The 23401-nt window shown below is 36.6% G+C and overlaps 1 protein-coding gene across 4 annotated transcripts in view; it reads right to left on the bottom strand.

The window, feature by feature from the left end:
- HERC2 (HECT and RLD domain containing E3 ubiquitin protein ligase 2) overlaps positions 1–23401 on the bottom strand; it is a 277180-nt gene that overhangs the window by 65385 nt on the left and 188394 nt on the right. For all 4 annotated transcript variants that reach the window (XM_077123972.1, XM_077123973.1, XM_077123974.1 and 1 more), the window contains exons 53-63: positions 21496–21686; positions 20692–20797; positions 20509–20600; positions 18458–18633; positions 14730–14841; positions 3632–3713; positions 3379–3522; positions 1529–1619; positions 1057–1234; positions 813–894; positions 542–713 (exon numbers count right to left, since the gene is read on the bottom strand). In XM_077123972.1, the coding sequence (XP_076980087.1) occupies positions 542–713; positions 813–894; positions 1057–1234; positions 1529–1619; positions 3379–3522; positions 3632–3713; positions 14730–14841; positions 18458–18633; positions 20509–20600; positions 20692–20797; positions 21496–21686 (1426 nt within the window). The remainder of the gene's footprint in view (positions 1–541; positions 714–812; positions 895–1056; positions 1235–1528; positions 1620–3378; positions 3523–3631; positions 3714–14729; positions 14842–18457; positions 18634–20508; positions 20601–20691; positions 20798–21495; positions 21687–23401) is intronic.

Raw genomic sequence — 23401 nt, 5'->3', positions numbered from 1 at the left:
GGCCACGGTGGTTCAGCAGGCAGAGTTCTCATCTGCCAAGCCAGAGACTGGGGTTTGATTCTCGATGCCTGCCCATGCTAAAAAAAAAAATCATATCTAGAGTAATTCTTTATGAAGTTGCTTTTATATTATGACATTCAAAACTAATATTTGGTGTGCTGTCCAAGGTCAATTTTGGTGGTTCCATGACTTTGAACTTTAATAAATAAAGTTTCACAAGAAATGCAAGTGAATTTTTTCAGGATTAAATAATCAGATATCAGTTTTCTCTCATCTTATTATGAGGCTTCTGGTATGGAATGTTAAATGGGCTAAAGTTTTTTGAATGTTCTTTTAAAATGACCTAATTAATTATCATGGGAAATTACTACTCATAATATTGTCACTAAACCCAACTCAATATAATTAACAGGGCAAAAGATGCCTGGATGAGTAAGAAAATGAAGGTTTAATAATTCATTGGGAAATGACCAGATAGATACTCCCTGCCCATGACTACACAGCTACAAGATACTTGGGGATAAGGAAGAGTTTTACGTACCATGTCCATACTACTCCTGACTTTGTAAGAGCCAAGGAAAACTGAGCACCACACTCAATCTGGCAAACCCCCTGTCCATTTAGTCTTTCAATGTTCTGGGGAATGTTACAGCCTTCACTTCCTCCCCGGCCCAGTTTTCCAAAGTCACCATCACCCCAGGAAAATACCAAACCTAGGTTAAAAAAAAAACACACACATACACACACACTTCAGTTCAGTGCTTTATGACGTTCCTATCCACCTGGCTTAGAATAATCCCAGTGGAGCTCACCTTCATCGGTCAGAGCCAGAGTCTGTGCATCTCTACTTCCACATGCAACCTGGATTACTCTGTGACCAAGAAGGACTTTTACCTACTCAATTACAAATTTAAAAACAGAATCAAACACAGGTACCAAGAAAGCAACAGACAGCCAATAAAGCAAGTTTTTAAGAACTTTCCTAGACTTGAAGCTTATCTTCTCTTGAAAACAGATGGTAAGCTTTCTGTAAGCAACAAAAATGTGTATAATCACCATTTTGGGCTTCAGCTGTGTTGTATTATCCCCATGTCCCAACCGGCCATACTCTCCAAGGCCCCAGGTGTACAATTCACCGCTGGAAGTGATGGCAGCACTGTGAGAGCTCCCACAGGCAATGTCGCGTATACGCTTAGTTTTCAGGGCTTCTATCAGCCTTGGCTTGTCACAGTTCCTAAACAAAATTAAATCATACTTTCTATAATCAATCCATCCTTTTAAAAGAACAAGAAAAGAACATCTACGCTGATCCACAGTCAAAACAATATCTATAGATCAAATTAACTTTCAAACCTTAAAACAGAATGAAAACCCAAATCACATTCACTGATATTAAAAAAAAAAAATTAAAGATTCATGTATATAAATACCTAACCTGTATTAATTTTGTGCAAAAATAGCAATTAAAAAATATTTGTTAATGTTACCAGAAACAGCTTGTTAGTAAGATCGAAGAAAATATCCTTACATCCTACTGAAGTGTCCAAGCTTTCCATCGTCACCTTCACCCCATGAAAATACTTTTCCATCGACAGTCAGAGCTGTAGCATGTCGACCACCTGCAACATTCACACAGACATAGGCTCCTAAAAGTTGTTTCACACAAAGTCTAGCTCCTGGGCTTCTGAGGACAGCATGGTAGACAGACAGGGCTCTGAGTCCACCAAATACCCTCCTCCCACTTTCAGAACAAAAGAACCCCATATTAGCAGGCAACAATGAGCTCAATGAAAAAATTACACTTCCCAATTTCTCTTGCTCATAGGAGATGGCAACTGAGAGACAAAAGAAGAGAGAATTCCAGAAAAATTCTACATACAAAGGGACTGAAAACTCTCTACTGGGAGAATTGATTGCCTGTCTCATTCTTGGCTTTCCCTCCTTGTGTCTGTAACTTGGACATGAGGACTAGGGCTGTGGCAGTCACATTTCAACAGAGGTAGATAGAAGAAATAAGCTCGAGTTCATGTGGACATGGAGCTGCCAGACTGGCCATGAATTGTCACCTCCATAATTTTTACATGGAAAAAAATTTAATTCTACCTTGCTTAAGTCACTATCGGTTGGAACTTCTATTACATGGGCTAAACCTAACGCTACTGAGTACAGACAGAAATGAGCTCTTACCTACTTCAGCTCTAGTCCCCAGAGGCCAAGTATAGTAGTTTCAAATAATACTTAACAAAGGTTTACCAAAGGGAAGGAGCATGGTGGTTTTAAGGATATTTTTCTTCATGAGGTACATAGATACTTTTGGAAATCTGATTAAAGTCATAAACTTTTCTCTTGAGAAAGACAACAGATATTTAAACACAGGCTTTTATATATGAGTCCATAGATGCTATGAACTAGACCATGGACCCCAGATTTATAACTCCTTCCTTGAAGGGGTATGCCCACTGTGCTGGTTTGAAAGGATGTATGGACCCTAGAAAAGCCATGTTTTAATCAAATCCCATTTCATAAAGGCAGAATAATCCCTACTGAACACTGATTGTTTGAAACTATAATCAGATTATCTCCCTGGAGGTGTGATTTAATCAAGAGTGGTTGTTAAACTGGATTAGGTGAAGACATGTCTCCACCCATTTGGGGGGGTCTTGAGAAGTTTCTGGAGTCCTATAAAAGAGGAAATATTTTGGAGAATGAAGGAGTTTCGGAGATAGCAGAGAATGCTACAGTACCATGAAGCAGAGAGTCCACTAGCCAGCGACCTTTGGAGATGAAGAAAGAAAATGCCTCCCAGGGAGCTTCATGAAACAGGAAACCAGGAGAAGAAGCTAGGAGTTTGCCACATGCCCTTTCAGAAGAGAGAGGAACCCTGACTGTTCACCATGTGCCCTTCCACATGAGAAAGAAACTCGGACTGCGTTCACCATGTGCCCTTCCATTTGAGAGAGAAACCCTGAACTTCATCAGCCTTCTTGAATCAAGGTATCTTTCTCTGGATGCCTTTGATTGGACAGTTCTATAGACTTGCAATTGGGACATTTTCTCAGCCTCAGAATTGTAAACTAGCAACTTATTAAATCCCTCTTTTTAAAAGCCATTCTGTTTCTGGTATATTGCATTCTGGCAGCTAGCAAACTAGAACACCCACGCACCTGAAATGTCAATGATTGCTAGTCTCCCAAAAGCCTAGTTTAGTAATGATAATTATAGACCACCTTGAGATGTACACTATCCAGTTTTTAATCCTATAAAATGAAACCTAACAAAGAACACAAGGATACCTTAGGGAAATTATTTAAGCACCTTGGTTATTTGCAGAGCCTGAGCTATTGTTTATCCTCACAAGTACAAATGCTGGACATGTACCTGAATGAACAGCCACTTTTTTAACCACGTAGTTACTGAGGGCTGTGATCTGTCGAGGGATGGGCACTGTCCCACTGGAGATGCCCAGTCCCAGTCGCCCATTGGTGGCTTCTCCACATGCATATACTTTCCCTTCCACAGTCACTGTAAGGAACAAGAAGGGCGAAAAGGACTCACAGTTCAAATCATAACAATTATAATTTTGATGTTAAGCATAAAATTTTTAAAACTTAAAATTTTAGAATAATCATACCTGCAAACAAACTTTTAGAACCACCAGCCACCTGTACTACATTCAAAGCAGATAAGGTCTCAGAGAATGAAGGAACCTTTATCTAGAACAGGATTTTTTAAAAAGCAAAAGAAGGAAAAAATAATTTTATTTATACTTTTAAAATTGTAAATAACCTTAACAAATGACACAAGGGATTACTGTTAATTTATATGGGCATATTAACAAAAGGAGTTCTTATCTCTTACAGATAAATAGTGAAGTATTTAGGGATGAAATGATAAACTGATTCACTTTAAAATAACCAGGCGGGGAGGTGGCCAGGTGTTGATAAATGTTGAAGCTAGCACCAGGAACACAAGGGCTGATAGTCCTATTCTTTTTAATTGGGTACATCTGAAGATTTCCATAATAAAAGGTCAAAATATATATAATATAAAGATATAAAGAGCCATGTGGTAACTGTATTTCAAGTTTTGTCTGATCATTCTCTTTAATTCTAACATCTCTACAAAATTATATATTTAAATTTCCATTATAAATGGGAATTTATAAATACAGAACTCTAATCCATACCAAACTCTAAAATCTGTTCTATAATTATTTGTTAATACGTACTTGGAAACTTATTGCTTTTTGTATATATGTTATATTTCACAATAAAAAACATTTTTAAAAAGTCTTATAGGACACAATGAAAACATTATTTATAGAGAAGTTAATAGCCATGAACACCTACATTAAAAAAAAATAACAATCTCAAATTCATAACTCAACGTAAGCAACTACAAAAAGCAAACTAGGGCAGGCCATAGTGGCTCAGCAGGCAGAGTTCTTGCCTGCCATGCCAGAGACCCAGGTTCAATTCCCTGTACCTGCCCATGCAAAAAAAAAGCAAACTAAATCCAATATTAACAGAAGGAAGGAAATCATAAACATCAGATTGGAGAAGAATGAAATAGGGAATGGAAAAAAAAATAGAATTAATAATCTAAAAGTTGGTTCTTTGAAAGGATCAACAAATTGAAAACCTATAGCTAGATTAAGAATAAAGGATAAAATACTTAATTTATTAAAATTGGTAATGAAAGTGGTGGTATTACCAATCATATAGAAATAAAAAAGATTATGAGAAAATACTTTAAAAAACTGTCAAATAACTTAGACAATACAGATGATATAGAAAAATTCCTAGAAACATGCCGGGCCTTCTTTGTCGTTTTTTTTTTTTTTTTTTTAATGCACAGGCACCGGGAATCAAACCCGGGTCTCCAGCACGGCAGGTGAGAATTTCTGTCACTGAGCCGTTATCACACCACCCTGCCTTCTTTTATTAACTATTAAAAATTCATTACACTGAAAAAAAAAAAAAGCGCATATGCAAGTTTATAAAAAAGCAATACTATAAGGACTTCCAGGGAAGATGGTGGAGTAGGGAGCGCCAGGACCCAGGTCCTCCAGCTGAACAACTATTAAACAGGCAGGAATCGTCTAAAACAACTATTTGGAGCTTCAGGGACCAGAAGAACATTACATGGCATCCAGGGAAGAGTGGGAAGGAGACTTAGATAAATTACAGTGAAGAACTGAAAACTGCTTTGTCCCCAAGGTGGCTGCTGGAACCCAGCCCCCACTCTCACATGGGGTGGGCATAGCCATCACTAATTATGGCTTTTGATTAGCAAATTTGGATCACTGGGGGCTGGCCTGAGGGTAGCTATTGTTTCAAACCTCACCAGACAGGGAGAGGAAATAGAGATGTAAAGATACAGCACTTCAGTGTGTAGAAGGCCTGTATTGGCTAGACAGTCTAAGACAGCTAAACTTTGGGAAGCCATCTGGCAAGCTTTTGGAGCCCTTCCTGTCCCCTCACCAGGGCACTGTGGCACCAATATGCCCCCACTTCTTGGGTCCCTGGCCATGTTTTGGCGAGGAAAGAAGGACTTAGGAAACTCCTCTCTGAGATGACCCTCCTCCAAGAATTTGCTATCCAGGCAAAAGAAGCTTGAGACAATGAAAGAATGTAAAAAACTATAGAGGGGGACACTGTGGGACAAAGGCCTACCAGTGTCAAATACTCAGGAGAGGGAGGTCTGTCTCCCAAAACAGAGGATACAACCAAACTCCAGTAAACAGGGGAACTCCAAAACGACTAAGAAGCAAAACCTCAGGAAAAGACAGAAGCCCAAAGAGCACGGAACACTACATTCTCCTTCAGCAGAGTTATCTGACAAGAAAATCTGTTTTATCACCAGCTATTCAGAAAATCAAGAAACAGACATACCAAAGAGTAAATCCCAGAGTTAACATATTAAAATACTGAAATGCACAAGTGCAACAAAAGAATTCAACACCAAGAAACAGGAAATGATAGCCCATACAAAGAAAGAGGTTAAAAATACAAAAAAAACACCAATGAAGAAGCGAGAATGTGAACATTCTGAACACAACCTATAAAAACTGTATCTTAAAAATGCTCAAGGAGATGTTGGAAAGTACAGAGAAAGAACTTAAGGATATCAGGAAAACAATAAATGAGCAATAGGACTCTGAGTAAAGAGAGAGAAATTTTAAAAAGGAAACAAACTATGACATTGAAGACCATAATAACTGAAGTTAAAAATGCCCAGGAGGGTTTCATTTTTAATGAAAGCTGGCAGAAGAAAGAATCAGTGAACTTGATGACAACACACTTGAAATGAGTTATGCTGAAGAGCAGAAAGTAAAAAGAAATATTAAGAGCAAAAACAGCCTGAGACACAGATACCGTCAAGTGCACCAATATACATGTTATAGGAGTCCCAGAAAGTGAAGAGAGAAAGGAACAGAAGAAACAGTCAAAGAAATAACAACAGAGACCTTCCCAAACTTAGCAAAAGACATGAATATGCATATCTAAGAAGCTCAGAGAACATCAAACAGGAGAAAAGATGAAGAAAAATACACCCTGTCACATATTGATTACACTATTAAATGCAAGAGGTGATAGTTCTGAAAACTGCAATAGAAAAATATGCAAGGGAATCCCAAATAGACTGAATGCTAATTCCTCATCAGAAACCATGGAGGCAAGAAAGCAGTGGGTTGAAATAACCCAAAGTACTGAAGGAAAATAACTGCTAGCCCCAAATTTTATATCTAGTTAGACTTGCTTTCAAAACTGAGGGAGAAATTAAGAATTTCTCTGATAAATAAAAGCTGAGAGAGTTATCACTAGACCAGCCCCACCAAAGGGAGTTCTTCAGACTGAAAGGAAAGGATACTAATCAGTGGTTCAAAGCAGCATCAAAAAATAAAGACCCATGGTAAAGGTAACCATTTGAGTAATTACAAAGGTCAATATTACTGTATAGTATTGTTTGGTTTATAACTCCACTTCTTACTTCCTAATGGTATTAAAATACAAATGCATAAAAAGTAATGATAAATCTAGGCTTCGGGACATAAAGTGTACAAAAATATAAGTGGTAACAACTATAAAAAAGTGGGGGGGGCAAAAAGGTATAATATAAATATATGTGCATGCCACTAATGTTAATTTGATATCAAACCTAATATGACTGCTATGTATTGAGGATGTTAAATTTTAACCCTATGGTAACCACAAGAAAAATACAGCCAGATAGAAATGAGAACACACTCAATACGGCACAACACAAAGAAGCAAACATAAAAATAGTCTTTAACAGAAGTAAGGGACAAAAAATGCATAAGACTTACAAAGGCTAAATAGCAAAATGACAAAAGAAAAAATTGCATTATCAGTAATGACCTTAAATGTTAATTAATTAAACTCTCAGCAAAAGGGAGACATTGGCAGAATGGATAAAAAACATGACTAGTGATATGCTATCTGCAAAACATTCACATTAAAAAGTCAAAGACACAAGCAGGATGAAGATGAAAGGATGAAAAAATATATACCATACAAGTATTAATCTAAAAAGAATTGGGGTGGCTATAGTAATATTGGATAAAATAGACTTCAAGACATAAATAGTAATGAGGGACAATGATGGTCTTATGTACTGATAAAAGAAACAATTCAAAAGGAAGATGTAATAATTATAAATATATATGCACTTAATAGCAGAGCCCAAAAATATATGAAGCAAATACTGACAGTTTTGAAGGGAGAAATTGACAGTGTAATATTAATAGTACAAGACTGTAACACATAGCTCTCAGTAATAGACAAAACATCTAGTCAGAGCATCAGTAAGGTAGCACAGGACTTGAATGATACACTAAATCAACTAAGCATTAATAGATATTAATGGAACATTGCACTCAGTGAAATGAGAATATACATTATTCTCAAGTGCACATGGATCATTCTCCATGATAGACCATTTGCTGGGTAAAAAAACAAGTATCACTAAATTAAAAATACCAAAATTATACAATTTATATTCATAATGGAATGAAGCTAGAAATCTATAACAGAGGGAAAAAATGGAAAATTCACAAATAAATGGAAATTAACCACATACCCTTAAGCCAATGGGTTAAAGAAGAAATCAGAAGTGAAATTAGGAAATGCCTGAGGTGAATGAAAATGACAATACAACATACCAAAACTTATAGGATTCAGCAAAGGCAGTGCTGAGAGGGAAATTTATTGCTCTAAATGCTTACGTTAAAAAAGAAAGGCTTCAAAAAGACCTAGACTCAAACTTGGAAGAATTACAAAAAGAAGAGAAAGCTAAACCCAAAGTGAGAAGAAAACAAATAACAAAGATCAGGACAAAGATACATGAAATAGGAAAAAAAAAAAAAAAAGCAATAGAATCAACAAAATTAAAAGATGTTCATTTGAAAAGAGCAATAAAATTGGCAAACCTTTAGCTAGAATTGACAGAGAAAAGAGAGAGAGAAGAAGAGTAATGAAATTCAGAAATGATGGGAGGACATTATTACTGACCCTACATAAATAAAAAGGACTACAAGAGGATACTATGGAACAAACGTATGCCAACAAAACAGACAAGCTGGATGAAATGGACAAGTTGTTAGAAAGACTGAAACTACTTACATTGACACAAAAAGAAATAGAACTCAATAACCAAGTACTACTAAAGAGACTGAATCAGTAATCAAAAACCTCCCAATAAAGAAAAGGCCAGGTCAGATGGTTTCAGGGGGAAATTCTACCAACTATCCCAAGATTTAATTATAATTCTGCTCAATCTCTTCTAAAAAATCATAGAGGAGGGAACACTCCCTAATTTATTCTAGAAGGCCAACATCACCTTCATATCAAAGCTGGATAAGGATACACAAGAAAAGAAGACAACAGACCAGTATCTCTTCTGAATATAGATGTAAAAATCCTCAACCACATACTAGCAAACCAAATGCAACAGCACATTAAAGGAATCATATAATAAGATCAAGTGGGATTTAACCCTGGTATGCAAGGTTTATTCAATGTAAGAAAACCCATTAATGTAGTACACCACATTAACAGAACAGAGGAAAAAAACATTATTTCAATTCATACAGAAAAGGCATTAGACAAAATAGAGCCCCCTTTCTTGATAAAAACACTTAGAACACTAGGAACAGAATGAAAATTCATCAACATGATAAAGGGCCTATATGAAAATCCCCAAGCTAACATCTCATTAATGGCAAAAGATTGAAAGTTTTCTCTCTAAGATCAGGAAAAATACAGGGATATCCACTGTCAAAACTGTTTTTTATCATTATACTAGGAGTTCTTGTCAGAGCACAAAGGTAAGAAAAAGAAATAAAACATATCCAAACCGGAAAGAAGTAAAATGCTCACTATTTGCAGATGATATGTTCACAAAAACAAAAAGTCCACAAAAAGGCTCAGCAAAGTGGCAGGATACAAGATTACACCCAGAAATCAGTTGTGTTTTATACACAAGTAATGAACAATCAGAAGAAGAATTCAAGAAAAAAATCCCATTCACAATAGCAACTAAAAGACGCAAGTAACTAGGAGAAAATCTAACCAAGGATGTTTGTACACAGATATCTACAAGGCATTGCTAAAAGAAATTTAATAAGACTTAAATAAATCAAGGGCTTTCATGCAGAAAGCATGAAATGCATCATGGATTAGAAGACTAAAGATACCAATACTACCCACACTTATGTATAGATTCAATGCAGTCCCAATCAAAATTCCACAACCTTCTTGAAATGTGAAGGGGCCTAGAAAAAGAAAAATGAAGATGGAAGACTCACTTCCCAATCTTAAGCCTATTACAAGGCCACAGTTCTCAGAACAACATGGTACTGATACAAAGACAGACATTCGGAATAGAACGGAGAATTCAGAAATCAACCCTCACATGTATGGCCAACTGATTTTTTTTTTTTCCATTTTTTTCTTTTGTGCATGTGCAGGCACTGGGAATCAAACTGTGGTCTCCAGCATGGCAGGGGAGAACTCTGTCTGGTGACCCACTGTGGTTCACCCTGGCCAACTGATTTTTCAACATGGTGGCAAAGACCACTCAATTAGGAAGGAATAGTCACTTCAACAAATGCTGCTGGGAAAACTGGATATCCGTTGCCAAGAAAAAAAAAGGAGGACCCCTACCTCACACCATATAAAAAAATCACCTCAAAATGGATTAAAGACCCTAGTATAAGAGCTATAACTACCAAATTCCTAGAAGAAAACATATGGAAGCATCATCAGGCCCCAGGGTTAGGCAATAGTTTCTTAGATTTTACACCCAAAGCACAAACAACAAAAGAAAAATAGATAAATTAGATCTCATCAAAATAAGAAAGTTTTTTTTCCTCAAAGGACGTTAACATAAAACGACAACCTATACCACGGGAAAGAATATTAGGAAACCACATACCCAAGAAAGGTTTAATATCCAAATCATATAAAGAAATAACACTTCAATTTACCAACAAAAAAAGACAAACAGCCCAATTAAAAAAAGGGGGGGAACCTTGAAGAGACATCTCTCTAAAGAAGATACACAAATGGCCAGAAAGCATAGGAAAAGACATTCATATCATTAGCCATCAGGGAAATACAAATCAAAACCACAATGATATTCCACTTTATACCTATTATAATGGCTTCTATTAAAAAAATGGAATATAAAAAGTGCTGGAGAGTATCTGAAGAAATAGGAACACTCATTCATTGCTGTTAGCAATGTAAAATGGTGCAACAATTGTGGAAGACAGTTTCACAGTTCATGAGAAAGTTAAGTATAGAACTACCAAATGACCCAGCAATCCCACTATACATGCACCCAAAAGAATTTAATGCAGGGACCTGAACAGATATTTGCACACCTATGTTCATAGCAGCATTATTCACAATTGCCAAAAAATGGACACAACCCAAGTACCCATCAACCAATGAATGGACAGACATACAATGGAACATTACACAGTTTTAAAAAGAAATCATGTCCTGATACCCACGAAAACACAGATGAACCTTGAAGACTCGTGTAGAGTGAAATAAGACAGACACAAAAGGACAAATATTATATGATCTCATTGATTTGAAGCAATAAGCAAATTCAAAGAGTCAGAATATAGAATATAGGTTACTAGGGAATGGAAAAGGGATAGGGTATAGGAAATTAAGGCTTCAAATGTACCAGGTTATTATTTGGAATGACAGAAATATATTTTTAATATAATTTGGATGGTGGTGATGGTAGCACAACATTGTGAATGCAAATACCAGCACTGGAATATATATCTGAATATGATTTAAAGTGGGAAATGTCAGATTGCATATTTGGTAACAGAATAAAGATTTAAAAGAAAAATCCATGTAACTACTCCACATATATGGTAAACTATAACTTAACCATGGACATTAACTAATAGTACAATTATAAACATGTGCTATCATAAATTGTTACAAATTGTTCCACACCAATGAGAGGTGTTGGTGGTAGGTCAGTGGTACGTAGGAATCTTTCATGTTATTCATGATTGTTCCATACACCCACAACTTCTCTAACACACAAAAAAGCAACAGTTCAACTATATCTAAAGGACACTAATTTTTAAGCACAGAGGCTTTTCAGAAACTAAATCTGATAATGGCTATTAGCTCAAGAACTACTTTAGAAAAATTATTTCTGTCTGTACTTAAAAAAAAGGTGTTAAGTTCACGAGCCAACTTGGCCTGGCTACGGTATCCAGTTGTCTGGTCAAGCAATCGCTGGTCTGATTATTATTGTAAGGATATTTCATGAATTTAAATCATCACTAAATTGACTGCATCTACGGATGATTACACCTATAATCAACTGAGCATACCGCCTTCAACAGTGAAAGAAATCTCATCTAAACAGTGAGGACTTTAAAAGGAGTAGTGACAGTCAGAAGAGAGAATTTTCATCTCCATGTCAGCCAGTCACCTAGCTTCTCCTGGGAATTCATCGAAACCTTCATTTGTGTTGCCAGCTTGCTGCCTGCTTTACCGAATTTGGACATGCCCATCCCCACAGTCAAGTAAGCCAACTCCTATTATAAAAAATTTCATAATATTTACATAATACACACAGACACATCTCCTATAGGTTCTGTTGACAGAGTACTAACTAACATAGATTATGGCACCAAGAGAGTGGGGTGCTGCTATTGCAAATACCAAAAAATGTAGAAACAGCTTTGGAATTCTGGAAGAATAGTTGAGGTGCTTGACAGAAAAAGTCTAGATTGTTTCAATGAGACTATCTATGTAATATGGATGTTAAAAGCAGTTCCAGCAATGCCTTAGAAGGAAATGCTGAATGTTTTTATTAGAAACTGGAAGAAACATGATTCTTATTTTAAAGTGGCAAAGAACTTGACGAAATTGAGTTATGACGTTGGATGGAAGATGGAGAGCAGAAATCAAAAGCAATGAACTTGAATAATTAGCTGAGGAGACCCAAGCTGAATGTGGAAAGAACAGCCTGATTTCTCCTTACAAGTTGTGATCGTTAGGTTCTAGAGTCAACTTGGCCAAATGATTATGCCCAGTTATATGGTTAGGCAAGCACTGACCTGATCTTTGTTGCAAGAATATTTCATGGATGGCTGATAAATCAAAAGGTTGGTATATTAAGTCACCAGTCAGTTGACTGCATCTGTGGCTGATTACATTTGCAATCAACTAAGGTGAGCCTCTGCACCCCCACACTCACACACACACACACACACACTGAGATAATTCAATCAACCAAAGGCTTTTAAGGAAGAAGAGAGACTCACTGCTTCTTTAGCCAGCAAGCCTCTTCTGTGGAGTTCATCCAGACCCTTCATCAGAGCCACCAGCTTTACAACCTGCCCTATGGATTCTGGACTCTTCCATTCCCACAGCTGCATGAGATACCTTTATAAATCTCATATTGCTTCTGTTTCTATAGAGAACACTGACTAACAGAGCTTATAGTAGAATGCAAGAGGAAAGGGATATCAACCTGAACTCTGGGGACAAAGAAACCAGAAATTAATGGTTTGGAAAATTCTTAGCTTCCAGAAAGTGAGTCCCCAGGGAATAGTGCTCTATGTGAGAATTTAACTGAACATGGAATTAGTCAGCCATTTCAGAGAAAGTCAAGATTAGAAATGCAGTTATGTAGAAAAGAATAATGGAAGGCTCAATTGTCTGAGGTTTAGACCCATGTGAACTACATGCAAAACCAACAAGTTCTTTTCCATAATTTGTATGAATAGAACCACTCCCAGCATGAATGAAAATGGACAGTAAAAGGGCAGGGCAAATACAAGGAGGAATGGCTTCAAGAGCAGACCCATGGAAGCAGAAATCTGGATTTCTTAATCTGGAAATCTTAAGTCAAGGGAGTGGGCCCAACCACGTGTATGGAAAAGTCAAGTTGGCCACAATGCTTGGAGAGGGTGGGCCTCCATCCTGCTGTCAAGAAAGAATGCTGCCACCCCAGTGCTTGGAGATGATGGAGACTATGCCCAGGGGATTTCAGAGAGTCTGGCCACCACCTGACTGTTCTGATAGATTGAAGCCTGTGACCCAGTACTCAAGGACAGCCTGGCCACCATCTCAATGTTTTGAAAGGGTGGAGCCCCTTTATCCCAGTGTTCGGGGAGAGCATGGCCTCTGCACAAGTGCTTGGATAGGGGGGTTGGGGGCTGTCCTTCCATCAGGCCTGGAGGTGTATACACCATTTTATAGATAACTCTCAGATCTGAAATCCAATGAAGTCTACCTTGCTGCATTTTGAAATTGTTTGTGACCTGTGACCCTTGTTTTCCTTCCTATTTCTTCCTTCTGGAATAAAAGTGTTTATGCTATGCCTGTCTCACCAATGTATATTAGAAGCCAGTAAATTGTTCTTTAGGTTTCACAGGTGCACAGACAGAGGGGAATTGTGCCCCAGGACAGATCACACCCATAGTCAATTTCTACAAGACTTTATACTTAGCATTGTTTCTGAAATGACTACGGCTTTTAGGATGTTGTGATGGAATGAACGTATTTTGAATGTAGAAATAACTTGTCTTCTTGGGGTTGGGAGGTGGAGTATGGGTTGATTTGAAACTGTCTGTACCCCAAAAAAACATGCTCTTAAATCTAATCCATTCCTCTGGGTATGAATCCATTCCTCTGGGTAGGAACTTTTGAGAAGGATTTTCAGTTTAAGGTGTGGCCCAGTCCAATCAGGATGGGTCTTATTTATATTACTGGAGTCCTTTATAAGCAGAATGAAATTCAGACAGAGAGAAAACGATAGGAAGGTGAACATCAATAGAACCCAGAAGAGAAGGATGAGCCAGGAGAGGCTATGATGTGCACTGCCATGCGACAGACGAGCCCAGAGTATGGATCACCAACAGGCAGCCCCAAAACACCAGTCTTCAGGAAGAAAGTATCACCTTGATAACACCCTGATTTGGGCTTTCTCTTAGCCTCAAAACCATAAGCAAACAAATTCCATTGTTGAACAATCCATTTCATGGTATGTGCTTGAGCAGCCTAGGAAACTAAAATAGAAGGTAAAAAAATAATAATAAAACCTTCAGAAGAGTTTTCGCTATTGTTTAATCTTCCCTAGATAAAGGGACAAGATAACATCCTCCTCCATCAACTGATAAGAGATATGGAATCTAGCACTGGAAAGGAAAATACCTTAGAGCCTTTCAGCCCGCCCAGCTGGTCTTTGTCATTCAGTCCCCAGACAAACACTTTGGTTCTTATCGTAGCCGCTGATTCCAGCCCTGAAGCCTTCTTTCTAATAAGACTAACCAAAGGAAAAACAAAGACAGAAATATAGGTTATTCATATGGAAAAATACATGGGAAGGCAACCACAAGTACTTAAAGTTCACTATGTACTATCAGAAACCCTTAAAGTTTTGTTTTAATACAATAAAACCTCATATGTACAGGAATAAATACCTGAGAGAACCAAATTTTCTAGACATCAAAATGCTAGCTTTAAATACTAGAATTTTATTTCAGTGTTTTGTTTATTTCTTGGGTAGAATTTTTTCTAATCTTTCTAAATACACACTATATCTTTTTCTTCTTAAGTATAAAGTTGACCATAACTATTTTGATGACACAAAGCAATTCCTATTAACTACTATGATTCACAACTATTATGGATGAACTTCAAAGAACATCTGCTAAATGATTTCAGGAGCCACCCTGAGTCTAAACTGGTATTATGGCAATGTCCCTAAATCTAGATATCTGTTTCATTATTTGTTGTTTTTTTCCCCAAAGAAAGAACAAAACAGATTAAGTCACATGACCTCAGAGGCAAAACACTATTTTCTTCCTTTGCATCCTCTGCCTATGTCCCTCTGCCAATGACACTGGCCAGAATTTCTGACCATAGGGCAGCTGGGCTGGAGGTTCCTGCCTCTATTTTCTCTCAGACCTGCTCTGACCTAGCTAGGCTCCTGAAGCACTGATCAGCTAGTTTGCACTCTCCACCTTGCTTGTCCCATTGCCTCATCTGCCCTCAATAGGCTGGAAGTTGAATCAGCAGTAGCCACAACTCTCCAATCGTTCAAACTGATGAAACCACAGTGTACAGGATAGAGCTTGAGATTTTTCTGGGTTGTTAGCTTGATGCCAGATGCTATGGAACTGATTCTTCTGCATTTAGTGTTTTGGGCTATTTGTTTGACCTCTGTTATTTTGCTCTATTCTATTATTATAAGTTAGGGTAGATGACTAAAGGCTCTAGAGACTAGGTTCTAGATAGGTAAGATTTTTCATTAACATACACCATACACTGACAATGCCTAATATGAATAGTTTAGGGATCACACTTTAATACTTTGGGGATGAGAGTGTAGGAAAATTTCAAGAAAGGAAGTATTATGGAGATTGAAAACGCCTGGACACATGACCGATGTTCAAAACATTGAACAACTGGTACTATGCATGTATTGGAGAGTCAGAGGAGGCCAGCCATCCATTCAACCCAGGAACATCTCCACTGGATAACAAACAATGGAGACTGCTCAGAGCATTGATTCACACTCAAGCTGTTAGTCATTTATGGTAACATACAGGGAAAAAATAGATTCCCTTTTTTTTTTTTTTTTTTTTTTTTTTTTTTAAAGAGGGAGGAAGGGAAGGAAAGACAGAGAGAAGGAAGGAAGGATGGAAGGAAGGAAGGGAGGAAGAAAGGGAAACATCTTTAAACATTTTCTTGTTTTATTGTATTTTGTTTGTTTGTTACATGGGCTGGGGCCGGGAATCGAACCGAGGTCCTCCGGCATAGCAGGCAAGCACTTTGCCCGCTGAGCCACCGCGGCCCGCCTAGATTCCCTTTTGTTAACGCATTCAATTATGTGAAAATTATGATCAATAAATAGAGTTCAAATTTTGGGGATTATTTCACATATACAGTAACCCAATTTATTTAGTAGCTACTGAAAAAGAAAATGCTAATCTATAATCCTTTCTCTTAAAAATCATAATGATTTCTTTACTTAAGAAATGGATATATTCCTTATTTAATTAAGTAGATGGTTGATTTAAAACATTAAAATAAGCTAGTGTCAGACATTTCCTTTTCAACTTTTATGCAAAGGTTCCAAAATAAAACAGGAGAGAATCCAAGTACATTGAGTACTCTGACACAACCACAGCTAGCTGCTGTGCACCCTGACTAGAAGAGTGCATTCTGTAGCAATATAGTACAGAGCTCCTTCGTTTCCAACAGGGAAAAACGAGGTGCAAAGACCACTTTAATCACCATTGTTAAGCTAGCATTTGCCAACTGGCCTTCTATGCATGTCTGCAAGAATGTTACTACAATACTAGCAACTTAACAGTATCTGTGTTATGTTGAAAATGTAACTACTTTGTGTATCTTTTGCCTCAGCAGTTTCACTCTCAGCAACTTAACCTAAGAAAATATAAATTACAAGAAAACAGGGATTGTCTATTTGCTGCCTGAAACTGTAGCCACCACCTAGAATAGCAGTTATATATACTGAGTCCACACTACATGGATAAATATACCAGATACCTCTCCTCTCCATTTGCATATGCTGTTCTCCTACCAAAATACTCTTTCTGGCCCACTCTTTTTTTTTTCCAAAACATCAAACAATGTTTATTGTGCAATTTCAATAGTTATTTTTGGAATCTTGTTTTAGCGTTAGTCTTTCTGGCCACTTCAACTGTCTAGTTTAAACAAAAAGCAATGATATACTTATCTACTTATAAATTTCATAATTTCTTCAAATATCAAAGCACTAAAAGCACTGATAATTTTGGTTAAATTTTAAAATACATTTAAAACTATATAGATCTCATATATCATTTCTTTTATAAAGCAATCAAAATAATTTGATTATCTGCAAGAAAATTAAAGAAACAGAGCCTTTCCGATATATATACATCTTCTGAAAAACACCGAAACAAAAAAGTAAAGCAAATGACGAATTGAGGATTTCTGCTGCTGTGAGTGTTTGAACTTTAAGATGAGAAATGGACTAGTATTTTTTTGTTTCCTGTAAACTCAGACCTCATAGGTGGCATCAAGACTCCACTCTGCTTTGATAATTATGACTTTCCCTATAATTTTGGCTTTTGAGAACCTTTCCCTTTTTTTCCCAACTGTAGACTCTCAAAGCATCATGTGCTTCTCTTTCAAGTCCCTCACATAGCTCTCAAATCATATTTATGAATGGGTTCATTTGATTAATAACTGTTCCAGTATTTAAGATTTAAATTCTACACCGTGAGGGATGCGTTTGCCTTATTTTATTTTGCTTATTCAATATGATATTTTCAAAACATAGGCTAGAACTTTGCTCACCAAAACAGCTCAACTGCTAGATGTTAAATAAATGCAGCAACAGTCATAGTCACAAGCTCAGACAAAGGAAGGAATCGAGTGAGCAAAGATGACACAGCTATGGCAGAAAATACTGCACTCAGTGAGAATTACACTATAGAAAATGAGTGATATGGATAAAAGTTAATGATAAAACACAAAGCAAAAAAAGGTCTATACTATATATACATATGTCATACCATAACACTTACATGGAAAATTACATGTAGGGACAGAAAAAAAAAAAAAAATGAAAAGGATAACACAAACATCAACTGTGATGTCTAGGCAGAAAAACTATATATTTCTTGCAGTGTTTTAATTATGTTTTTCTAAATATAATGTGTTTCAACATTAAACATTTTTCCAAAAATAAAATTTAAATTATAATTTTTTTGGAAATTCACAAAAATTTACTAAATATTCCTTTGGGCATAAAACTATATTATAAGATACATTCGAATTAAATATTTACTTTTAAAAGATAGACTTTTGTAATGAGGCAGAATATATGTGAGCATCAATAACAAATGAGCACAAATGAGCCTTACCTTCCACTGTTGCCTTTATCATCATCTTCCTCCTCATTATCTGAAGCTAAGAAAGGGACTGCAGCCAAATCTTCCTCCTCTGCCCGAATCCGCCCCAGTATGATGAGACCATGAATTTTACAATCAATTCCTGAGCTCCTGCACTGTTTTATCGCAATTTCAATATATCTGTGATACTAAACACAAAAATAATGAGCTACAGAAATTCAAACACTGAATACTTAAACTGGACAGCAGGAAGTTTCAGATGTGGACTGTGTCAAGAGTTGGAGATCCTCTAAGTTCTGAAAATATCAAATGAGTTAGGCAAAATTGATGCTTCCACATTTGAGTAGGGTTTTTGCCTTTAAAAGAAGTCATTAACTCATCTAATGCATCTATGCAAGACATGGAAATCACACTGGTCATTTTACTAAAATTAAATATTATGATGGCCATACCGAATGACTTCAAACTTCCATGTCTTAGAGTTTTCTTAAACTAAGAGGTGTTAACTAACAAAGAGATAAAATGCCAGGTACTCACAGCACCATCATAACTTCTAAAATATAATAAAATATTTCAACATATATAAATTAGAGAAAACAGTAGTATCCACATAACCCATCACCCAGTTCAACAAAGTTACGAAATCTTGTTGATACACAGACTAATTCAGAAAAAATTCCAGGCATCGCATAGTTTCAATATTTCTGTATGAATCACTAAGACATAAGGGCAACTTTTTTAACATATCCACAATACAATTATCATAACTAAAACAATTATTAAGTCCTTAAGCCATCTAATATGCTACAAAGTAATAAAATCTTTCTGATTGTCTCATAAATGTATTTTAATTGTTGGCTTTTTCAAATGAGGATCCACACAAGGTCTGGCCTCCCTGTTATACCTTTCTTTCATTAGGAAAATTAGTGCGTATGTCCTGAAATGCTCCAGGGCTTAGATTTGGCACCTGTACTCCTGTTGTGTCCCTTATAAAAATCCTTCTATCACTTGCTTTGCATGGGGCAAAACAGGAATTCAGCAGGAAGAACCAAGTACTCTTTCTTGCCAAAACTGGACCTGATTAATCCTCAAGATCTGCCTATGACCTCAAAAGGAAATATGGGTAAACTGACCTTGGGACTGCTTTTTTCCTATAAAATTCTACACAGGAAAAATGACCCAGTTCTTTTGTTTTATTTAGCATGGAAGCACTAAGAGAATAAGAGAACTAATATATTATTAACTGATTACTACATCGCAAAACAATTAAATGATACTCAAGAATGATGAGCAGCATTTAGTAATCCAAAAATAAAGTCCTGACTTATAATAAACTTTATATAAATAAAAAAATCAAGCATGTGATAATTTTATCCACTATTTTACCAATTAAGTTAGTATTCACAAGACCGTTTAGGTAGTAGAAAAAACTGTCTTGATTAGTATTATTTTAAACATACTGATTTATTAAAATAATATGGAAATCCTGCATGGAGAGATTTCCTGGAAGATTTCAAAGAAATCATTTCACTCATCTATAATGATTAAAAAAACTCTCACTGGTTTTTCTCTGACAAAATTATCAAGAGATACAATAAACTTGGATTCATTTTGAAAGTGACCTTACTACCAATCAAAACAAATAAATAGTTCAGCACTTGATGCCAACAACAGTGCCAACAAAAAAGCAATGTTAACATCACATGTACAGTGCAACCACCCACTCAATCTCATAGATAATGAAAACAACACCATGGAATCCACTGTGCTGGGTGTAAACTGCACCTGCAATGCCTAATAACTACTTTTATTAGGAACCTTACACCAGTGCTGTTAAGGAAGAGTATGAGAACGAAATAATTCTGCTCCCTTTTCAAAGTGTGACCTGATCAGTAATAAGTTTAACATGGATACATATCAAATTTCAAAGCAAATACAATTAATTAACTAAGAAGTAGAAAGAGTAAGCTCAATATTAGCAGAGAAATAGTCAGTAGGTCACCTCCCACTGTTAGTTTAAACATTTGCAAATCACCAGAAAGAACACCATCATAGTTACTGACCTCAGTGCAGTCACTCAGAAGGGGCACAGTGGTGTCAGTGGGGTTAATATTGATCGTCTTTAGTTCAATTAAATTATTTAGGGAATTTCCACCTGGGGAGAAAAAGCAGGCAAAGGAATCAGACAAAGAAGTATTTGTTATATGATAAAAAATACTCCTTTTTGAGTAAACTAATTTGATTACCTGACACTACAACCAGAGAAGGCATGTAGCTACTGTCAGCAGGATCTACTATCATTTTCAATCTATGAATAAGAACATCTGGGAAAATCTCCAAACGAATCCAGTGCTTTAAAAAAAAAATCAAAACCATTCTCAGTTAATAAAATTCAGCTATAATTTAGCTACTGAAATATGATTACTGAAGCTTGACTCTATAAGAGACTTTAAATATATGCTTAAGTTTGCCTTTTACCTAGCAGAAACAAGAGAATTCTAATCTATTGCTTGACTATTAGAAGCAAGTCTCACTCTAAGCCCCAGAAGAGAAGTACTGACAGACTTCCAGTCGAATCAGGTCCTCTTAGCTTATCAAAGGGTGGGTAATAGAAAACACAAGCTTCAAGATGCAGAAAAAGCAAATTTCTCCAAGTGAGCTGTATGTTCAAATGAGGTCTAACTATACATAAGTACAATTATGGTAGCATTCCAAATTCAACACATATTTGTTGAGATATATCAGAAAAAAATCTAGTCAGAAGTTGAATGTGAATTCAGCACATTTTAAGAGGGGAAAGGGGAAAAATCCAACTAGACCCTCTATCAACTGGTCAGCTAGGTAAAATCTGTTACCTATACTAATCTCTGACCATAAAAACTGAAGGGTATATTACCCATGTAGCTTTAAAATAACTTACTCCTTAAAACATAAAATGAGTACTGACGCATAGCAAGAGTATACTTTTAGACATTTTCCAAGTTCATGCTAAATCTGAAAGGCAACTAAATAATGAAAATATTCTCTGGTCTGTCACTGGTGCAAACTACCTTTCCCTGTGACCCAGATGACTGCCAGCAGGGCTCACTGCCATCAATCAGACGTGCAGCCTGGTTCACCGAGGATGACACATTCAGGCTCTTCACCATGCGGGACCAGCTGTCAAGCAGCGTTCCTGGCTGGCTGCTGTGACAGCGCTTCAGTTGCTTTCCAGAACGGCCACAAAACACTGCAGACTGTCCTATTTCACATTAGTTAGAATGAGAGTTAATAAGTGCTGAACTGGGGCAGAATTTTGATGATCAAGAAATTAAGAATATTACAGAGTGAAAAGCTTTCTACAAATAGAAAAGTTTCCAAATTAAAATGAGCTAATAAATACCTAAAAATGGCTTATAAACACACCTATTCAGATAGTTTATGCCAATTTACGAGATCAGGTTCATATGACATGATTTACTCACTAAAATTTCTCAAGTAACAAGAGGCAGAGTAACATAATTCAGCCAGAAAGATACATACAAATTGGGACAAGTTTACCAGCAATACTAGGAAAAGACATTATTATAAAAAATGCTTTTATAAACAGAAAGCAAAAACAAATTTGGAAAACTGCCACTTCTATTAATGATAAACCTGGAAATTCAACTAACCCTTCCATTGAGGACAACTTAGAAGTGGGAAAAACAATTAAAAATGAATAAATCTTGAGAGTATCAGAGTAAATAAGATAGTCAAGAATCATGGGACCAGAATCTGAGGAAGGTGACACACCAGGAAAGCGGTCCATAAATCTATGGTTGCTTTTCCGTCGTGGCATTGGTCAATTTCCAAGGAAAGCCTCTGCACAGATGAATGGCACTCCTGACAGCCTTCTAGGTTAAGGGGGACAGAAACTAGAGTCTAAGGCATAATGAAGACAGGACCTTGAAAGAACTGCAGGCCCTGAGTAATATGACACAGCAGAGAACAAGCTTTGTTAGATTAGAAATGACAGAGTAGGGCATATGGGGGTTGCAAGAAAAGGCACCAAGCCCAGGGCCAACTGAGAGGGTACCAGACCTCACTTTGAGTTGGGATGACAATAGGAAGCGCCCCAGGTTTAATGGTGAAACAAGCAGGTTTTGGGCTGATGGCAGCTCAGTATGAAAGTATCTCAATCAATGAAAGTGGATCAAGGTGAGCCTAGATAGTTACTTACCCTAGACAGTTACTTGACTGGTAAAGCAAAATTCCCTCCCCCAATCACTGGAGAAAGGTAACACCTGAGGCCTCAAAATGAAATAATTTTTAAATACAATGTCCAGTACATAATGGAACAGAAAAAGATAAGAAAGCATGATTAAAATTTCCCAGAAATGACAGACAATAGAAATAATTTACAGAGGCTCCAGATATTGGAGTTATAAGATACAGACTTTAAAATGTGTGTTTACTTTGTTTAAATGACATCAAATATGTCAGTAAAGAATTGGAAATTATTTTTAAAAAGAAATAGACTGAAATTTAAAACTCAATGAATAAGTTCACCAGCAAACAAGAGTTAAAGAAAGAATTAGTAAAAATACCTAGAATGTAGTACTGAGGAGCAAAAATTTAGAAAATATGAGAACAGAAAGACTTCACTAGTGACAACTCACTAGGGAAATTTAAATTAAAACCACAATGAGAGGGCAACGATGGATCAGTGGCAGAGTTCTCGCCTACCATGCCAGAGGCCCAGGTTCGATTCCCTGTGCCTACTCACGTAAAAAAAAAAAAAAAAAAAAAAAACACGAGATACCACTTCACACCCAATTAGGATGACTATAATCAAAAGGACAGATAACAGCAACTGTTGGCAAGGATATGGAGAAACTGAAACTCTCATGTGCTGCTGGTGAGAATATAAAATCATGCACCTTGGCAGTTGCTCAAAAACAAAGAGTTACCATATAGTCCAGTAATTTCATTCTG

This window comes from Tamandua tetradactyla, chromosome 12 (genome assembly GCF_023851605.1).
Source record: "Tamandua tetradactyla isolate mTamTet1 chromosome 12, mTamTet1.pri, whole genome shotgun sequence".
NCBI classification, from domain to species: Eukaryota; Metazoa; Chordata; class Mammalia; order Pilosa; family Myrmecophagidae; genus Tamandua; species Tamandua tetradactyla.
This window is presented reverse-complemented; position numbering and strand designations above follow the sequence as displayed.